General features: G+C 40.7%; 1 protein-coding gene across 2 annotated transcripts; it reads right to left on the bottom strand.

Moving 5' to 3' along the window:
- Positions 1-3,138: 3,138 nt before the first annotated feature.
- stk24a (serine/threonine kinase 24a (STE20 homolog, yeast)) lies at positions 3,139-19,422 on the bottom strand. 2 transcript variants are annotated; one of them, XM_070975360.1, is made up of 11 exons: positions 18,865-19,422; positions 15,450-15,680; positions 12,761-12,817; positions 11,543-11,651; positions 10,852-11,009; positions 7,059-7,244; positions 6,792-6,937; positions 6,532-6,664; positions 6,370-6,438; positions 6,057-6,193; positions 3,139-4,069 (listed from the first exon to the last, which is right to left on the bottom strand). In XM_070975360.1, the coding sequence occupies exons 1-11, from the start codon at positions 18,904-18,906 to the stop codon at positions 4,036-4,038; spliced, it is 1,302 nt and encodes a 433-aa protein (XP_070831461.1). In that variant the 5' UTR covers positions 18,907-19,422; the 3' UTR covers positions 3,139-4,035. The 2 variants fall into 2 exon arrangements, with proteins under 2 accessions (XP_070831461.1, XP_070831462.1); XM_070975361.1 differs by lacking the exon at positions 3,139-4,069 and having other exon boundaries at positions 6,050-6,193.
- Between the last annotated feature and the right edge of the window lie 1,711 nt (positions 19,423-21,133).

Genomic DNA, 21,133 nt, shown 5'->3' with positions numbered 1-21,133 from the left:
TATAAATTCAGAAATTAAGATGGAATTCAAGTGTCCAATAATCAAAGAACTAGCAGCAGTTTGAAGGTGGAAACCCAAGATTAGTGTCACTAGTTCAGTATCTGACCAAATCTGAAACATGGTCACAATCACTGCTTCTGCTCCTGAGTTATGATTAACATTATGGTATCACAGTGAAGTTGACCTTTGACCTAAAATGTCATCACTTAATCATTTTCTCTTATGAGACATTTGCATTAAATTTCATCATAATTAGAGTATAAATGCCACATCTCTTGCCAGCAGAGGCATAAAAAAATGGATTTGTGAAAGTCATCCATTACATCTAACAGATGGACCAAGCTTAACATAAGGTGTATTAATAGCTGTCTGAAGCTTTCCATCATAGCACATGCTCTTCATCAGAGGATGGAGTTAGAGCATTCCTTAATGTGCTCTGAAAAAATGGAAATTCATCTACAACATCATAACAACTGGACAAAATCTACAGATGAGCTCCAGAACAGATACGAAACAGAACTCATGTCTCCAGGGTCCAATATACAACATGCACTTATCAAAAATCTCAATGTAATCTGACTACAAAGTCTTAAAACATTGTAAAATCAGGGTTTGTGCTATGGTGTAATGTGTATCTCTTTGAGCACTGTTGAAATTTGAATGAATTATTCATTAACTTGTGCAAACAAACACCTCCAGTGAACACGTGCTACTGTGCACAGCTTTATCTAAACATAGACTGTAACACAGAACCACAAGAAGGGTGATACTTTCTCGAGGTGCTGCAGGTTGATGTGAACTGTGGTGAATCACAGGACATTTAAAAAGCTGGTGTCGGCAAGCGAGTTTCAGGCAAGGCAGAATCAGTCAAACAATGGCAAAACGGCTTATCGAATTTGTACTGGATTTTTATTTTTTCCTTAAATCATTTGACAACTTCCAATAAATCCAACAGCAGTGTCCTGAATTAGCAAGTATGTATACCAGACTATAAACTGTCAGCAAAGTCACACAAAATGAAATGCACATTTTAAGTGATTGCTATCCAGTGTTTACTGAAACGTTAACACATCACAGACCAGACTTTGCTCCCTCTATTACATAATACTGCTCTTTTGGGTTATAAAAATAGTTAAATAGAATATATGCCTACTTGTGCTAAGAAATGACTCCTGGCGACCACACTGCTTTATTGCCGTACAGCACACGGGGGGGGGGGGGGGGGGGGGGAGAGACCTGGTCTATTTGCAACATCATACTGTAGCTATTTAAGTACCGTTTTTTAAAAAACCAAAACTAATCTGCAAAGCGCAACATAAAAAGATCAAGAGTCGTAATAGACAATGTAAAAGGTGCAAACTGTATTGAAATTGTCTCAGTTTGGGGTGGGGGCTTACATGGCACATTTCACAGGAGAAGATCTGAATGGAGAGCAGAAACACAAAGGAAAACAGTGAAAATGGAAATTGTTCAGTCTGGTACCTTTTCTTGATTTGGATAACCGGTTTCTACTGACGTATTCATTTGAACATGTTTGACTTTTACCCAATGAATTGTATATTTCATTATAATTACCAAGCAGTAGAGAGAACACTGAAAGCACATGGAGAACACCTGGGAGGAACTGTTCGAGTTAAAAGAATAGTTAAGACATTTTGGAAAATAAACTTATGGCGGAGAGTTAGCTAATCTAGCTAACTAGCTAATTGTTAGATGAGAGGGTCATTACTGCTCTCATGTCTTTACGGTATAAGCTGAAACCTCCAGCCAGTTAGTTTAGCTTAGCACAAACACTGGAGACAGGGAAAGAGCGGGCCTGGCTCTGTCAAGGGAAAACAAATCAGTCCACCTGCACCTCTAAAGATCACTGATTAAAGGACCAATGTGCAGGATTTAGTAGCATCTAGTGGTGAGGTTGCAGATTGCAACCAACTGAATAAAAAAACATACTAATGACTTACTATATTCCATTTTCTGCCAACCTCTAACGGACAGATATGAGAGAAAGGACATTGATCTTCCAATCCAAGTCTCCCTGACAGAGCCACTGATCATATTTCCAAAAATGTTGAACTATCTCTTTATCATGTCCCGTGTATTGTGTACCACGTGTTGCCCAGCGGCAAAAATAATAAACCATCTGACTCCAGAAGATTTCATCAAAATCCCTCTGATCTGAGAAGAGGAAAATGAGTCCATTTGTTCATTTGTTCATGCCCACATTACTCTGGCAAGGAATGAAAGACATATTTTTGATCGTTTTTGTATTGCTGCATTATGCTGGGGGGGTTGGGGTGGTGGTGGAAAAAGAAATCACAACAAACACAACTGATCTAACATTTTAAAGCTGATACTATTCATCCCATTCAACACAAATACTCTAAGGCTGATTCAGCTCTGTTCAGGACTCAACATTCCTCCAGTCCTGTGGCAGTATGCTACAACGCATGCTGCCCAGGCCAACCAATAGGCTTTATACTGTTATACTATCATGCACATTCCTTTGCAGTAGCAGTGCGACTGGTCTCTGAACGCCTCCTGGCTTCATGTTAATATGTACATCTGAGAGCAGTGTCGTCTACTACATGAGAAGCCTATGCCTATATGCATTAACTGTACAAGTGAAAAACTTCTCACAAGTCCCAATGGAAAGATACAGCCAGGCAAATATTACACTGCATGACCAAATCCAGAGTCCAAGCTGTGAGACTTCAGGCCGACTTTTTTTGTGTTGTCCCAGACAGCATACCTGCAAATACTGTAAGTCTCGTGCTACTGTTTTATGGCTACTTTGTTTATAGTCAAAGGCATTTATACTTGAAGTGCAATTAAAGCTGTAGGTACGCTGAGGCGATAGATAGTACCACTGCAGCTCCTAGGAAGACTAACAGAGTCTGCTGATTTCTAAACTAGTTGATGGCACTGCCCCGTGAATGGAATGAATGGACGAAACCTCAGTTTATCTAACCAGCCAAAAACACACGGCAAAAAAGAAGGGGGGGGGGGGGGGGGGGCAAAGTCCAACACACCAGCACAACTCGAGGCCTTGTGGAATCGGGGCTGGCAACAGAGCATCCAGTGTTTCAAACTGGTTGGGGCTTCAGTGATCCAGCCTTTTTTTTCTTTCTTTTTTTTTTTACATTCTCCAACACTATTACAGCCACAGCATAGAGCGTCAAACCAAAAAGTTAAAAAGAATTAAGAAATATATAATAAATCAATAAAAAAACATGATAGAGGGCAGCTATTTTTCATTCACTGGATGAGAACTGAAGAAGTTGTACAACTGGAGAAATCAAAGACCAATATACAAAAGAACAAGTAGAAAGGCAAGGCAATCTCATGTATGGCCATTTTAGTCTCTCAAAATATTTACCTCACAGCCATTATCTACAGTTTGCATTTGGCCATTTATACACAGTGGTTCCATTACAAACACTCCGTTGTTTTGTCATCAATCTGTAGAAATTTGCTTATTTACAAGTCTGTACAACCACCCTATTAGAGCTCCATCCATCTCCCAGAGGACCCAATCCACTTAAAGCAGAATACCTGAGTTTTCAATTGAACGCTTCAACCCACTCGTCACTCTTCACCGCATGTTACACAAGGTATCTCGCACAGCCACACACACATGCACACGATTAATTAGGCAAGGTACTTTCTCGAAAAGGATGCTGTGTACACCTTTGTGAAAAAAGCCACAAACTCACCAAAACCAAGAACTCAAGAGTCCTGGCAACTCCACCCTTAAAAAATAAAAACAGTCGTGAAGGAGGTATTGCGAAGGGACATCTTACAGCAGGTGGCAGTCAGGGTGTCTTTTGAGCGGCTGGCCCCTGACTGTCCTGAATAGGACCCTCTGGTGGTGTGCAAGTATATAAACAGACATTAAGTAGGCCAGGATTTGCTTCAGGCAAATGAGTGATGGGGGACCTTCCTGGGAGACTTCATCCCGGCTGTGGAGGTCAGAGGAAAAGATCTGACTGCTGCCACCAGGGTGGAAAATTAGAGCAGAGCTGGATGTCGTTCCTCTCACTGAGTGGCAGCTGCCTGTGGCACAGAAAACCTGACGAACATGAGAATGAGACGTTAATATTTACCATCAGAGCAGGCCTCAGGTTGAAACAAAGAAAAAGTCCTGAGTCACACGAGTGACTGGAACGCTCATCACACACCACTTTATTATTCCACTTTGTTAAGTAATATAATGGTGCTGTCACTGGGGCATATGGTGTTCTGCTTGTCCTGACAGTGGCACCACAGCAAAGCCCACATTGTTACTGATATCAGGAGGCTTTACCTTCTGCACAGCACCCATTTAACAGCTTCTAAAGACTCTGGTTGTCAGGCCCAGCTCTACATGGTGCTCTAAGCTAAATGCCATCTTTTTTGGTTGTATCCACAAGGTGAGCATGACATTTTAACAGACATTGATAGTGCCCACATGATGAACGGCCATATGGTTGACATTTGTGACTTTGAGTGAAATATCTGGATGGTTAGCCATGAAATTTGGTACAAGCATTGATGCCATGTCGCCATCAGAGTGTGCCAATAATCCAATAACCTTTCATTTAGCGGTATCATCAGATCAAAATTGTAATTACTCCAATACTTTGGTTTATGACCAAGTACCTGCAAAGATAATGACTTTCCTATCAGCCTCAATGGTACTTTGTCTTTAGGACATTGATCCTGACTCAATGTCCTGCCACAACAACCAGTGTCAACAGGAAATACATCACATTTAGGATACCAGTCAAAAGTTTGGATGCACCTTCTCATTCAATGGCTTTCCTTCAGCTTTATTATTTTCTACATTATAGATGAATTGTGAAGACATCAAACCATGAAATAAGGAATTATGTGTAAACAAAGCAAAATATGTTTGATATTTTACAGTCCTTGTTCCAAAACAGTTGGGACATAGAGCAGAATGTGACAATTTCCTAGTCCTTTTTGACATATGCTCAATTGAAAACAGCACAAAGACAATATATTTAATGTTTGACCTCATCAGCTTCATGGATTTTTTTTTAACTATATGCTTATTCTGAATTCCAGAGGTTCCACATGTGAACAGGCTCTTTGGTAACACGTGATAGTATCATGATTGGGTATGAAAGGGGCATCCTGGAAAGGCTCAGTCGTTCACAAGCGAGGATGGAGCGAGGTGCACCGCTTTGTGAACACATGATTGTTTAAAGGATGTTACTACTATGGGCTCTGAACACTTCATAAGAGTTGCCTCTGCTGCAGAGAAGTTCATTACAGAGCCCTCAAAATGCTTCACAAAGTTCAAGAAGGAGACACATCAGTCATCAACGGCTTAGAGCAGACTGTGTGAATCTGGCCTTCATGGTCAAATTGATGAAGAGAAAACACAACTGTAGAGAGCTGTTTGGGCCAAGAAACACAAAGTGTGGACATCAGACTTGTGGAAATCTGTACTTTGGTCTGATGAGTCCAAATTTGAGATTTTTGGTTCCATCTGCAGTGTCTCTGTGAGACACAGAGAAGGTGAACAGATGGTATCTGCATGTGTGGTTCCCACCCTGGAGCATGGAGGAGGAGGTGTGATGGTGTGGGGCTGCTTTGCTGATGATTTATTCAAAATTCAAGGCACACTGAACCAGCATGTCTACCACAGCATTCAGCAGCGACATGCCATCCCATCTGGTCTGTGCTTCGTGGGACCATCATTTGTTTGTCAAAGGACAATGACCTAAAACACACTTCCTGAGTCCAAATGAGATGGTTCGGGATGAGTTGGAGCACAGAGTGAAGGAAAAGCAGCCAACAAGTGCTCAGCATACATGGGAACTCCTTCAAGACTGTTGGAAAACTATTCCACATGGCTACCTCATGAAGCTGGTTTAGAGAATGCCAACAGTATGCGAAACTATCAGTGCAGCAAAAGGTGGCTACTTTGAAGAATCTGAAGTATAAAATAAATAAATAAACCACCGAATGAATAGGTGTGTACAAATTTTGACAGGTACTGTAGGTACAGGTAGAATATAATTAGAAGTGACAATATGAACCTTCAGTACCTCTGAAGTCTCTGCACGAGTTCAGCTACCAGGGAGTCACAGATTCCTGGGTGTGTTTCCTCTGCCAGGAGAATGGCCTCCCGCAGCTCCTCTGCAGCCTCTGGCTTGCCATTACTTGTCTCACCCTTTTCTTTCAACTGCAACAATAACAACATTTAAATAACAGTAGAAAAAAATACTAAATTAGTATTGTCTCACAAAATAAAAGCATACGAGCATACAGTAGATTTAATTCTGTGCAATCAATACTGATGCCTTTTTTATCTATTCAGTGATGATCATTTTATCTGGGGGTACTTGGTAATGCCATTACCTCAGTAAACAATGGAGAAAAGATTGTTGATAAGCTTTGTGACAAAGGCCTCTTTGGACTCTCCTGCACCTGGAAAAAAGGATGATTTTAAGGTCAAAAGGGAAATCTGAGAGACACACAAAAGACTTGGTCTCGCCAACGAGAGCTGCGGTTTCTACCTACCGGTTTCCTATCGAGCTCGGCGGGCTGTGCTGCCCCATTCGGAATCTTTTTTAGGTCCTTCTCCCTGATGGTGTTGAAGATCCAGTTATCAGTGCCAGCGTCATCTCCTCCAGATGCCTGGCCGTCTGGCTCCCTACAGTGACACAGGATTCAGTAAAACTATCAGTGTACTGAGATGCTAGATTTTGCATCAGACTGTAAATTTGCCATGTCTTGCCCCCCCACCCCCAAACTGCATGATGATACTGCAGACAACTTACTCATCAGATTCATCAGAGCTGGATTCATCCCGAGACTGCTCTGATTTCCACCTCTTGTATCTGTCAATCAGCTCTGTCAGATAGGATGTCTTTTTGGCATGCCTTACAATATACTTATGTTTTAACAGCTCTTTGGCAGTTGGCCTCTACGGAGAACACACAAAACAAACTTAACAGTGAATATTAAAAGAATAATTTCTATCTTTATGTACTGTGCACTATTACTCATGACAGTATGAACAGAACTGAAGAGGTGATTAAACTTACAAAGCTTGGCTCCTTATTTAAACAGGCTTCAACAAATTCTTTCAGCGGTTTACTGTAGCTTCCTTCCAGTGTTGGTGGATTATTCTTTGGGATGAGGAATAAGACCTTCATGGGATGAAGCTGAGAGTGGGGCGGCTCCCCTTTAGCCAGTTCTATTGCTGTTATTCCTAATGACCAGATGTCTGCCTATAAAACACAATGAGACAAAGAAGATCTCTCATTACAACAGAAGAATCTCACAAGCTTCTCCACAAACACACACACTGGCACAATGCTGTGTGAAGTGACATGGCTGACATCAGCTGCATGGGTGTATTTGAGGAAGCTCTGCAAACTGATGACTGTGACATAGTGGCTGTGTTGACAAGCCACACTGACTCATGTTGTGGTTGTCCCAAAAATATGCACTTGGGTCATTTCTAGTCTAGACCCATCTGAAAAAGTGCTTAAAAACTCCAGACAAAAACAAGCACACGGTCGACAGAGCAATGAAAAGAAAGACAAAAAGGTACAGATCATTGGGTGCAAGACATACAAAACTATGTTGACTATCATTATATTGATGCTAACTGTAGAAGAAGCATGGTTACATGTTGCACCTGGGTTTGATAACAGGCACTGCCTGTGGGCCTTGGCCATACAGGAAACACACATAAAGCACGAGTCTACTGACTCATACTCAACCTGCCCGCGACCTTTTCATATGAAACACCGGTTGTCATTTACTTCATCATCTATCTTTCACTTTTAAAGCAGCTTTATGTCAACATGTTCTTCATTACAGGTGCTGGTCATAAAATTAGAATATCATGGAAAAGTTGATTTATTTCAGAAATTCCATTCAAAAAGTGAAACTTGTATATTATATTCATTCATTACACACAGACTGATATATTTCAAATGTTTAGTTCTTTAATTTTAATGATTTTAAACTAACAACTAATGAAAATCCAAATTCCAGTATCTCAGAAAACTAGAATATCACTTAAGACTGATACAAAAAAAGGATTTCTAAAAATGTTGTCCAACTGAAAAGTATAAACATGAAAAGTATGAGCATGTACAACACTCAATACTTAGTTGGGGCTCCTTTTGCCTGAATTACTGCAGCAATGAGGCGTGGCATGGAGTCGATCAGGCTGTGGCACTGCTCAGGTGTTATGAGAGCCCAGGTTGCTTTGATGGTGGCCTTCAGCTCCTCTGCGTTGTTGAGTCTGGCATCTCGCATCGTCCTCTTCACAATACCCCATAGATTTTCTATGGGGTTAAGGTCAGGGGAGTTTGCTGGCCAATCAAGAACAGGGATACCATGGTCCTTAAACCAGGTACTGGTAGCTTTGGCACTGTGAGCAGGTGCCAAGTCCTGTTGAAAAATGAAATCTGCATCTCCATAAAGTTGGTCAGCAGCAGGAAGCATGAAGTGCTCCAAAACTTCCTGATAGACAGCTGCATTGACCTTGGACCTAAGGAAACACAGTGGACCAACACCAGCAGATGACATGGCACCCCAAACCATCACTGACTGTGGAAACTTGACACTCGACCTCAGGCAACGTGGATTCTGTGCCTCTCCTCTCTTCCTCCAGACTCTGGGACCTTGATTACCAAAGGACATGCAAAATTTACTTTCATCCGAGAACATGATTTTGGACCACTCAGCAGCAGTCCAGTCCTTTTTGTCTCTAGCCCGGGTGAGACGCTTCTGACACTGTCTCTTGTTCAAGAGTGGCTTGACACAAGGAATGCGACAGCTGAAACCCATGTCTTGCATACGTCTGTGAGTGGTGGTTGAAGCACTGACTCCAACCACTCCCCCGCAGTTTTGAATGGGTTTTGTCTCACCATCCCCTCCAGGGTGCTGTTATCCCTATTGCTTGTACACTTTTTTCTACCACATCTTTTCCTTCCCTTTGCCTTTCTACTAATGTGCTTGGACACAGAGCTCTGTGAACATCCAGCCTCTTTAGCAATGACCTTTTGGGACTAGCCCTCCTTGTGCAAGGTGTCAATGATCATCTTTTGGACAACTGTCATGTCAGCAGTCTTCCCCATGATTGTGTAGCTTACAGAACTAGACTGAGAGACCATTTAAAGGCCTTTGCAGGTGTTTGGAGTTAATTAGCTGATTAGAGTGTGGCACCAGAAATCTTCAATATTGACCTTTTCCACAATATTCTAATTTTCTGGGATGCTCAATTGGGGCTTTTCATTAGTTGTCAGGTATAATCATCAATATTAAAAGAAGTAAATACTTGAAATATGTCGGTCTGTGTGAAATGAATGTATACATTATACAAGTTTCACTTTTTGAATGGAATTACTGAAAAAAATCAACTTTTCCATGATATTCTAATTCTATGACCAGCACCTGTATATGCATTTTATCCTTCTCAACGGTGTAAAAATGCAGGAACGATTGTTGGATGAACTGTATGAAGAGAGCATCACTGTTCACGAGCTCACAGTGAAGATAAGAAAGGGCGCTATAAAAGCTCAGACATACTTCGGCGTTCCACGTTTGCGGACAGCTGCAGACTTGTACCAGCCGCACAGATGTGCACGCATCAGCTGGCATTTGGTGGTGGTAATGCACCATAAAGCTGTTCGCCAACCACCATAAAACTCAAGAAGAAGAAGAAGCATGCACACTAGGAAAGAAAACTGTGACTTCACGACAGCAAGAAGAACTCCTGTGTTTGTTGTTTTTGGCTGAACAACAAGAAAACATGAAAAAAGAAGATATAATATGTGGATTGAAGGGGAAGAAATTTAATATAATATTCATAAAATGAGCTCTTTATATCTACAGAGGAAGTGGGTCCTCTTCCACGGAGCCCACCATGTTGCACTGCCATGTTTCTTCAGTAGCCCACAACAAACACACCAAACACTGACTTTCGATAGCGCTTTCAGAGGCCACCGCAGAGGAGGGTGAGGTGAGGGGTATTCATTAGATGACAAGAGATGAAAAGCATTAACGAGGAGAGCATATGCATTTGGCACGCTCCCTGTTCATACAGTCTGGGAAGGTAGTGCTTAATATACAGTAAAACCATCCTTGTTATAGAAGCACTTCATGCATGTATTGTCCCTGGTGACCTGCACTGTCACTGTGTCCTATCTACTGGATTTTTTTTGGTCTGTTGATGTTCTTCCAAGTTGTGGCTTCACATATTCTCTCTCTCTCTGCGTAAGATCGCTCTCACTCACCTGCCCACGTCTGATCACTTTTTCTTTCTCTTTCACCACAGGAAGTCGGTAGAATGTTTTTTATAGATAAGCAACAATAAAATTGTCACCCCTAGAAGAGACACCGGGTAACCAGATCAGGTCTGACATGTCACTGTTAGTCTGAATAGTATACTGTATAACCCTCATGACATTTTGAGGTCACCGCCTGTCTTTGTCTTGTCCAATAATAAGCATCTGACTGTGCTTTTGCGCTCTGCTGCTGGGCTCACTGCTGGCCCACAGGTCAACTTCCCCAGTGGAAAAACTCCCACTATTCCAGATGTTCAGCATGACCCAGCTGATGTGGTAAACCTCCAGGAAGCTTTTCAGACCAAGCTGAGAACACAAAGTGATCCAGCTGTCAAACTCACTGACACTGGTACATGTGCCTTGCCATAGCACACTGTTTTGCTGTTTTGACAGAGCCATTTATTGTTGCCAATTAAAGCATTTTCTTCCAAAAACTGCTAAGATTACATAAGTGGCATAACACAAAGCTGCCGTCCAACACTAAACTTGACTGTGATAAAAATAAATTATTAAATAATTAGTAAACGCTAACCTTTGAATCATAGGCAGATTGCTTTATGACTTCAGGTGCCATCCAGAAAGGAGTACCAACAAATGTGTTCCTTTTAATCTGGTCGTCTGTCAGCTGGCCCGCCACTCCAAAGTCTGCCAGCTTCACATCGCCTTGTTCTGACAGCAACACGTTGGCAGCTGAAAGCAAGGGGGACAAAGATATGGGATGCATCAAACACCGCTCTTGAAAACATTCAGTGCTTCAGTGAACATGCAGCATTTAAAAAAGGTTCAGACAATGACAAATGTTCTCAGGTTGAAGCACTTGCCTTGTTTAAGCGGCAAATGTGCTTGTTTTAGAACTATAAATGTTACCAAATAAATCTCTATTGTGACACAAACATCATTCCCAATATTGTAAAGATCAGAGACTTTACAGATCTGCACAGAATTTACTTTCATCCACGAAATGCAACAGATTAGAGTGATCTGACTTGTGTTTCAGCTTGTTTACAGCCGATGCACTGAAAAGACACAGTAATTGCAGATCCTGGAAGCTTTGGAATTTACTTTTATTGAAATACGTCCTCAACAGCTGGTGAAGGCGGATGCCAATACACATTAAAGACTCACTTCAGAATTATTAACAAGATGATAGAGGACATGTTGTCAAGAGGAAACCATTTACAAGACTGTTGTTAAAACGGGGTAGTGGCACATGGCAGTCTCACCTTTGATATCTCTGTGGATTTTCTTTTCAGAGTGCAGATACTCGAGCCCTTTCAGGATCTCTCTCAGAATTGTGGCAATCTGCGTTTCATCCAAGGCACCTGGTTCCAACTGGAATAATAATGTGAATAGGATGCAGGTGAGTAAAGATGAGTTGACATAGACCCTGCTTACACTTAGGGAAAATGCATATGTTTTCATGTGGTTTTGGCCTCTTGTTTACACACACAACAGAGTTTTTTTTTTTCACAGAAATCGGCGTGTAAACTGGGTTAAACAGTGTTTTAGGTTCTGAAACGTCACAACATGTGACTGAATACTTAACGTCATGTGAGCGACCTATGTTTACACTCGCATCCATAGGTTTGGCGTAGTTATGATGCGTTCGACGGCGTATTTAGCTGGGTTCATGTAAACGACAACATTTTTGAAAACGATGTTGTCTGCACGATGTTATCTTTAAAAACAGAGGGGCCAAAAAATCAGTTTTCCAAAATACCCTGCTACGTGTAAACGTGGGCATAGTTTCACATCAGTGAACTGTCAGAATGCAGGTCTAGACAATAACAGTTGCCAAATTGCCACTGGCAACCGATTCTTGGCCTTTGTTTGCTATCAGTGGGCAACCATTTTTAAGTCTGAACCTTCGAGAAGGATACTGCAAAGCATGTATAACATATACCTTAGTAAGTGACATAACAAGTACACTGGTTCAAGGTAACACACGGAACAGAACCACGGGGCTAACAAGCACCGGGGGTCCGAGCAACACAAGCAGGCAGCACAGTGACATTATGAGGTGGAGGCTGCAAGAGCAGAAACACCCATTAGGGTCAGCTGGATTCATTTTTGAGGGATCTGTGAAGAACATGATAACAGCTGCACTACTGGCATTCTGTATACCAGGAACTGAGCGTGGACAAGTCAAGTGATAACACAAGATTCAAATTCTGTAAAGAATCAGATAAACAAACCACAAATGTTTCTGTTTGTTGACTGTAATAAAGCTTTTCAACATTCTTTTCAGCCACATTTTCATTATTAAGCTGATGTGTAACTGCAAAGTAAGGTGGCTAAAGATGGCAACCATATTTTCAGTTCCGGCAAACAAAAGTTGAAGCCTGGTAGCCATCCTGGCAACCACTTTAAAAAGTTACCATTGAGCCCTGTAATGCCTTCAAATTAAATTGTTCATTTACTTTCATTTGATAGAGACTCACCAAGTCCAGGGCTGATCCTCCACCCAAATACTCCATAATAATCCATAATTTTGTACCCTGAAAAAAAAAGAAATCATCAGTTCAGTCAGACAGTATTCAGAGCTGCAGTACATTCAAACCCCAATGCTGACATGACAGTAACAGTTTGACAAATATTAACATTTTTGGTTTAACCATTTTTTTTACTAAGTGCCACTTGGCCCAAAAAAATATTTTTACTGTGGTGACAAAGCTGGGCCAGGTGTGTGTTCAGTCTGTTCAAGAAACCGACACCTGTTACATAACAGGACAAAAGGAGTCGGTTTACAACTGATCTGTGATTAACTGACATTATTATCTGTTGATCAACTGACACTATCACTATTAATAGTTTAATATTTAATAGAGATAATGCATTTTAATATGTACAACAGGCTGGTTTATTTTTCTCTTGCTGCTGAGGACTAATATTTATCTAAAACATGCCAGTACATTTAACAACCAGAGCTGTGTTAAATGATCTGTGAATTAAACATTTAGACTGAAATCTTACGAACAGGAGATTGTGTAGCAAGATGTTTTTAAGTAGGCATAGCCTTGGCACACGCACTCCTCTCCAGACTGACTTTAATTTGAGTAAATCTCGTAGTCTGAAAAACCAGGAACATCTATTCAGCTGTCGATCAAGTTGTAATCAGAAAACTTGGGTAGCATCTGTTTCCTGCACAAGTGCAATTTTTCCAAGTGACTGAATAAGACATCATCTGTGAAGGTGACAACCAGAGACACTGCAGCCAAAAGTTTTTAGGACAGCTGTGATTTTCAGGTGCACACAGACTGTCAAACATAATCTGACAGTATATGCTCCTGTCTGCTGTTTCTTTATGCTTCCCTTTAGGTGGATGCAAGCAACTTCTACTTATTTATTTATTTTTTAAAGAGTCTGATACAATAAAAAACCTTGATACCAAAAGGAAATCTATTCCCACATTTTTTCTTGGAGGTCTCGGAGACTGCTTCATTGAAATTTGGACTTATAACAACATGGGAGTGTCTGCTTTTGGTGTATCCAGAGAATGAAAGATGCACTGTGGGCTACAACTTGAGCCCCCTTTTAGCCTATATTTGTTTACACTGTGGCAAATTAATTACTTCGATCCTGAAAAAAAACCAAAAAAAACTAAAACCTAAAAACCTCTTGACTCTCACACAAGTTCTGGAGTTGTTAAGAGCTGCTTTTTTTGTCAGATTGTGGATTTATGGGTGTTGTTTATTTGTAGTGGAGGGTGATAATGATATCTTTGGGAAGTGTAAATCACACTGAATCTAAAAATATGTGTATGATGTCTGTGTGCTGAGCTATGACTCAGAGAATAAGCACAATTTTTGGTGCAAAGTGTGGCAGCATTGTGAGCTTTGTGTTACAGCCATTACTGCAGTGCAAACACAAATCAGTGGGAAAAACTACAATAACTACCTTCCAACTCCCCTGAAACCCCCTGGGTAGATGTGCCTCACAGTTTGCAAACCTCTGCCCTCAAACCGCCAGAGATATTGAAAAGATAGCTACCTCAGTATGAAGCAAAACCTCTGACAGCAGACACATTTTAACAGTATGTATTGTCATCATCACCCCAGTTTTATCCTACAGTATATCTTTTTCATCTAAGTTTTCATTGATTGTTCTTAACACAAACTGTTGTGAAGTCCTCTGACACACACTTATCGATGCATTTTCTGTTTCTAGCAGTTTGTTCATCAAACTGCCATTATCATGATGGTTGCCACTACTGCTACTGCAACTGACCAGACAGGACAACTAAAACTAGATAAAATACAATAAATTAGAAAACTGTGGCTCTTAACACAACCACTTTAAATTTCTTTAAACACACACACACACACACACACACACACACACACACACACACACACACACACACACACACACACACACACACACACACACACACACACACACACACACACACACACACACACACACTACATACGTACATACTGTGCAAAGAGAGTGCTTACATACTACACACAAATAAGCCTTAATTCTCTCCTTCGGCCAGTAACATAACATGAGCTAATGGAGCACCACTTCTCTCCTTACAGCCGTTAAGTACCACAGTAAACGCAGTGAGAGGCACTCTAAGCACCATCACATGTACATAGCATGCCTGAAAATCTACTATAGTTACAAAATATGGTTTGCAACGACAAAATGCTGTCAATACAGCCATTACAGATGACCAAAACACCTGAGACTTTAGCTTTTTCCCTTTTCCCCGAGGCTGGCTTGGGTAATATACACAGCAAGCTGCTGTGTTCGCTCTGTACTTTAGAATATTGAATCTGACATAAAACAGGGACTGATGTTAAAGAGCTATCGTTCAGCTTTATGGGTGTTTACATTCATATTAGATGAATATTGCGGGATGTATGTCATTGTCCATATGCTTAGACTGCACTGTTAAAAGCCCATAAGTTAGATACTACTGCACTGTTTGCCTATTTCTGGTTGTTCAACAACAATCTGTGCAGTATCACACAGGCAATGCTTGTTCCTTTGCCCATATGCATTATTTATTGACCTACATTGTGTACACTTGCTTGCAGGAACACACTACTAATATATGCATTATGTTGAGCATGGACAACTACAAACTGACTTAATATTTTTCCTGAGGATAAAGCTTACCTTGAGATAGGATCCATAATACTTGGTGATAAAGGGACTGTCACACTGGCTGAGAACTGTGATCTCCTGTTGAATGTCTTCTATGTCATCCTCTGCTTCCTCCAGATCAATAATTTTAATGGCCACAACTTTCTGAGTCCGACTGTCAATGCCTTTAAAAACTTCACCAAAAGAGCCTTTCCCTATCTTCTCCATCTTGGTAAAAAACTCCTCTGGGTCCGCTCTGAAATTCTGGGGGACAGAGAGAACAGAGTGCATTTTAAGTAACGTGAAACCACAGGCAGCATAATGTAACTGCGTTTACACAGATCAGAAGAAAACAGTTTACATTAAATATACAAGCACAGGCGGTACAAGTTACTGGTATTCAAGCTGTCGTCACAAAGGCCCACAGCTCAACATGCAAGCAGAACAGCTCCCTCTTGCTAATATCTATAAAACAAAAATAAAATATTATATGAAACTGTGATGCGTTATTTCTTAAATTTGGGATATGCACATACTGCAGTTAGCAATTAAAGAACAGATAATCTTGGAATTTTCACCTGGTGAATTTGATTCACAATAATTCAAAATAAACTTCAGATTTTAAAAATCTTGCAACCTCAGTTGCGGCCATTAGGTTAACTAACTCCATTAGTTAGTGCAGAAGGCTTTCTGTCATAAATGTGGAATCTAGGAGCCAATCTTGAGGATAGGCCTGGGACATCCCAGTCTACTCTGCTCTGCAGCTCAGCTTCTTGGGCTAGATGTTATCTGTCCTCTGTGGTTTCTCTAGAATAATCAGGAGTGGTACACTAAGAAAGAAAATCACATGTCCAAAAGCTATAACCAATTTTTTTTTTCAGACGTACCTGAGGCTTAATGACCTCCACCACAAAGGCTTAACAGAAACTGAAGGACTACACCCTGACTTATTGACTGAACTAAATGGCTAATTTCCCCATGGAGCCCCAGGGAGGGAATAATGGTCTTTAAGCTGGCCATTTCAATTTCTCTTCATGCACAGCAATCATTAGCCTAAACCAGCTGAGTAGTGTTTGCAATGCCATGATTTCTTTGACAGCAATAATTGAAAATAAGTTTGTACTGAAAAAAAGTTGCATTTTTATTAATAAAGCATTACATTGAATATTATGAAGGTAACGTGAAAAATTAAAATGCAACAATTTATATTTTGCAGTAGTTTTAATAATAAAGAACTAAAGCAATTAATGCTTAATTTACCAGGTAACCCAGCCCTAAGATGATGATGATGATCTCTGGCTCACACAGCATATTGCTTTGGTCCCCCCAGAGAATAGTTTCCTGTAAAAGTGCTAATGCATGCTGGTCAAACTATATGGAAGGGGAGATGAGCAGCTGCACTTGGAAAAACTGGCAAAGAGGGGGCTGCTGAATTTGATAGCAAAGGGAGTTTACAACAAAGACAAAGAGACAGAGCGGTGCAGAATAAAGCAGAGTAGAAACAACACAACCAAAACACTATCATAACACTGGTGTGGTCAGTCATCCAGGTGAAAATTATAATGTCGAGGCTGACCTCTGTAAAAACAATGGGAAAAACAACAAGGGCGCTGCGACCACAGACTACACATGATGGGAATGTACTTGCCATATCCACAGTCAGCAGGTTTAGTGCGACAACTAAAGCTGCCCGAACCTCGCTCTAAAAGCATGTTTGATGCTCTCCCATCTGCACCACACAACTGTGTAGTCTAGTGTCATCCACGCACCACTCCCTCAGGGTTGAAGGCTCACTGCCAAACCTCCAACTGCAAACACTCCTCTGCATAGTAACCTGTGGTTTCAGGTTAGTTTCATCCCCTCTAAAGCTGTATTTGTCTGTGATATGCTAATGATGCATGCATAGTTCAAAACAAAGACTAGTATTTTGTGCAATCAGTGGAATACTCATGCATGTCTTGGCTATGTGTCCTCAGGAGGCCGTTATTCTCACATGGAGTGCAGTGTGGCCTGCTTTATAAGAAGTCTTCCAAAAGGACATGTACTGACCTCCAACTAGTGGATGGTTCAACCCAAAAACAGCAACATACATTGATTTAAAAAAACAAAAAACAAATGAATAATAATAAACTATTCAAACTACTATGCCACTGAGCTCCCATACAAATACAATTCCACTGCACTGAGTAAAATCTTTGGACTACTGTCAAAAAGGTCCAAAGTCAAAACTAGAGCTGAAACCATTAATGAGTCAATAAGTCAATGAATACAGAATATTAACTGACGACTATTTTCTTGTGAAACTGAATATTTTAAGATTTTGAAGTATTGATGGGTGAAAACAAGCAATTTGATGTGATAAGGGCTGAAACAGTCACTTAACTGATTAGTGGATTGACAGACTGTTCAAATGATAACTATTTTAAAATTAATGGACCCTTTATTTCACTTATCTTGCTAAATTTCCAAACATTCTCAGGCTTCTCAAATCTGAAGACTGGCTGCTTTTCTCTGTGAACATCTTTAGGTTCTTTAGTGTTGGCCACACAAACTGAACAATGTAAAGACACCAAGGCTTCAAAGTTTTGGTTGATTGGTTTTGGAAAATTCTGTTGAGGATTTTTCACTATTTTCTGACATTTTATAGACCTGCAGAAATTCCAGATTAATCAATCATGAAGGTGATCATTAGTTAGCATTTGCATTTGCTGCAGTTAAAGCCAGTAGGTGTGATTAAGGACTGCTCTGGTAAAATTACATCACTCATCACCATGTGAAAGTAGTAAAAACACAGATAACACACTGCATGCAGAGCATCAGTTCCTGACTCAAAAATGATTACAGCTGACACAATTAGTCAATTGATCGATTAGTTGATCACAGAAAAACTGGGCAACTATTTGTATGATTATCATGTTTTGAGCCAAAACGCCAGCCATTTGATGTTTCCAGCTTCTTTCATCTGAGAATTTGCTGCTTTTCCTTTTCTTGTATTACAGCAAACTAAAATATCTTCTGTTTCTGCACAGTTGGTAAAACATACGACAGTGGACATGCACCAAACAGCAACTTGAGTACGTCGAGTTGTGCTCGAGGAAATTTGATTTTATCCCACAATTAATGCTGTTAATAAATGACGAGAAACTCGGCCAGAATAAAGAAGAAATAATGATCTGACAGCTCAAAAAGAGAAACAGCAGATAACCTTCTGTCGCTTTCTACTGGACTTTGACAAACAGGCGCATTTATCGCTGGAAAGCACAGGCGATAACTTAGTGTTAAACGTGATAATGATACAGTGTTCCTGCAGATAAAGTTATTTACAGCCACCCAGTCCAACTTCAGAGCTGAAGGTTAAGAGGAAACCTTAAGTAAAATGTCGAGTGGCTCTATACCAAGCCTGAGCCTCTGAAAGTTAGCTAATAATACAACAATACATTTTATTTACCTGAATCCCCGGCAGTCCACTCTGAATCGGGGAATGAGCCATGGCGTCAGATCAGCAAAGATGACGCCTTTCTCGTCTTTTTCTGCTGTCCTTATCAAAGGTGTAACGTTAGTTTCCTCACCGACCCCTGGTGTGAATGACCTCGTCTGTGCACCAAACTCTGAGAGGGTAGTTAATGCATCAAACGGAGAGGTCGCTTGATTAAAAAAAATAATAATAAAAAAATCTGCTGGACTTGTCGGCTTGTACTTTCAGCTGCCAGGCAGCCCTCTCCTCACTCGCCTTCCGCAGTTAGCGAACGTTAGCTCCGCTAACTACTTTAGCAGCTAGTTAGCAAACAGTTAGCGTTAGCTGACTAAATCTAAATCTGTCAGACCAATGTGGTGTCTCAGCACGTGCTTGACAGCTTCCCGATGATTAATACAAAGGCTTGGTTTGAAATAGTCGCACCGTGTAAATAAATGCACACTGTTATATAGTTGTATCTCTTGTTGTTCTATTCTCTCATCACTTTTCTCTGTCGCCCAGCGCCATCTTGGTTAATGTCATTATCATTTTGCGGGGGACCAATCAGAATGAGGAACAGTAGCCGGTGCGTATGTCGTCATCGTGAATCAAAAAGCGTCACATAGGAGGAAGGAAGTTGACCACTACTTATAGAGGCAGGGGAGACACCCCTGTAGCTAAGGAGAGAAAAGCTGGCATTAGCTTACTGGGTAAAACTAAAAGAAAGTGGGGATGAAAATCCTGCAACAAAAACAATACAGAGATGCTGGGAATGTCAAAAAGTATGGAATGGAGGCCAAAGAATTCACAAAGTCTACTCCAATTAGCAGTGTACCACCATGGCTTGTCCCAGATGTTAAGTTAAGTGAAGTGGGAGTCAAAACAAGTGAGTACCTGAAAAACACTTACAGATATCTCAGAATATATACAGATGGTTCTAAGAACAAGCAGGAGCGTGTGGGAATTGGTGTGTACATACCGGATTTAAAATATGTATATCAAAACGACTGTCAGACCAGTTATCTGTGTATACAACAGAAACAGTGGCAATAGTTATTAGTTTACAGTGGGTGGAGGAGGTCAGACCAGACAGGGTGGTGGTGTGCACTGACTCTAAAGCAGTTATAGAAAGTATCCAATCAACAAACACTACAAGAGAAGACTTAGTTATTGAGATTCAGCATAGTTTGTTAAGACTTCATAGGGGTGGTGTTGATGTTCATTTCTGTTGGGTCCCAGCACATGAGGGAGTAAAAGGTAACGAAATGGCTGATAAACTTGCAAAAGAGACTCTGAAAAAGGATATATCAGTACCAGTTCAACTTGGAAAAGGAGAAGGAAAAGCACTAATCAGACACAAAGGAATGGAAATATGGCAGAAGATGTGGGAGGATGACCTGAAAGGAAGGGCATTTCACAAAATTGAAAAATCAGTCACAGCAAGGTATGTCAAAGAAAGGAACAGAAGAGATGAAATCATTATAATTAGACTCAGGGTGGGACACATGGGATTGAATGACACAATGTTTACCCTGGGGAAAAGAAATAATGACAGGTGTGAGAGATGTGGAACAAAGGAAAATGTAACATGTAATACAGTATTGCACTGTGCCAAGTATGTAACAGAGAGAGAGAGAGGCTTCAAGGAAAGATCAGAGAGATAACACGGGAATGGAATCTGGAAGGAATACTGGGAACAGAAGGAGAGGGGAAGAGAGACATCAGGAGGGCACTCTTTACTTATTTAGGTAACACAAGGCTGGCAGGCAGAATAAAAGGTTTTTTTTCCCCGTTTCTTTTCTCTTTTTCCTTTTTCACGGTACTTTTTAAACATCCACTTTTAGGCAGAATGTAAGTAATTGACATGATTTTACACACTCTTGTACAGTAGGTGGCTGCATGCACCTTTCAGTTGTTTGCGATCCGCCAAAAATCTGAGAGAAGAAGAAGGAAGTTGACACACGCGCTACTTTCACGTGTTTGTGATTGATACACAGGTAACAAGAACGAATTACGTACTGGGCAAAGCAGAAAAGTAGGGATTGTGGGAGCCCCAAAAGCTCCAAGTACACTGCATGTCAATCCTGTTTGGGTAATCTTTGGAAATGTGCTAAATACGCACAACTAAAGCACAGAACCAATCATAATTTTTCATGTCTAACTTAAAACAGCTCTCACAGGTCCATATTAGAACAATTTTTGGCTCATGAAATTACCCCTCCTGTCTGTACTGGCAGCAAATAGATCATTTCACCTATTACTT

Source organism: Chaetodon trifascialis, chromosome 12 (genome assembly GCF_039877785.1).
Source record: "Chaetodon trifascialis isolate fChaTrf1 chromosome 12, fChaTrf1.hap1, whole genome shotgun sequence".
Taxonomy (NCBI): Eukaryota; Metazoa; Chordata; class Actinopteri; order Chaetodontiformes; family Chaetodontidae; genus Chaetodon; species Chaetodon trifascialis.
Note: the sequence above shows the minus strand (reverse complement) of the source record. Positions and strands in the feature narration are given on the sequence as shown.

What these genes read in the sequence shown, in the direction of transcription:
- stk24a (XM_070975360.1), bottom strand. Translation starts at nt 18,906, where the DNA reads ATGGCTCATTCCCCGATTCAGAGTGGACTGCCGGGGATTCAG. An exon ending in AGCTCTGATGAATCTGATGA is followed by an intron (nt 6,665 to 6,791) that starts GTAAGTTGTCTG and finishes GTGTCACTGTAG; the next exon opens with GGAGCCAGACGGCCAGGCAT. An exon ending in CCGAGCTCGATAGGAAACCG is followed by an intron (nt 6,439 to 6,531) that starts GTAGGTAGAAAC and finishes CCTTTTTTCCAG; the next exon opens with GTGCAGGAGAGTCCAAAGAG.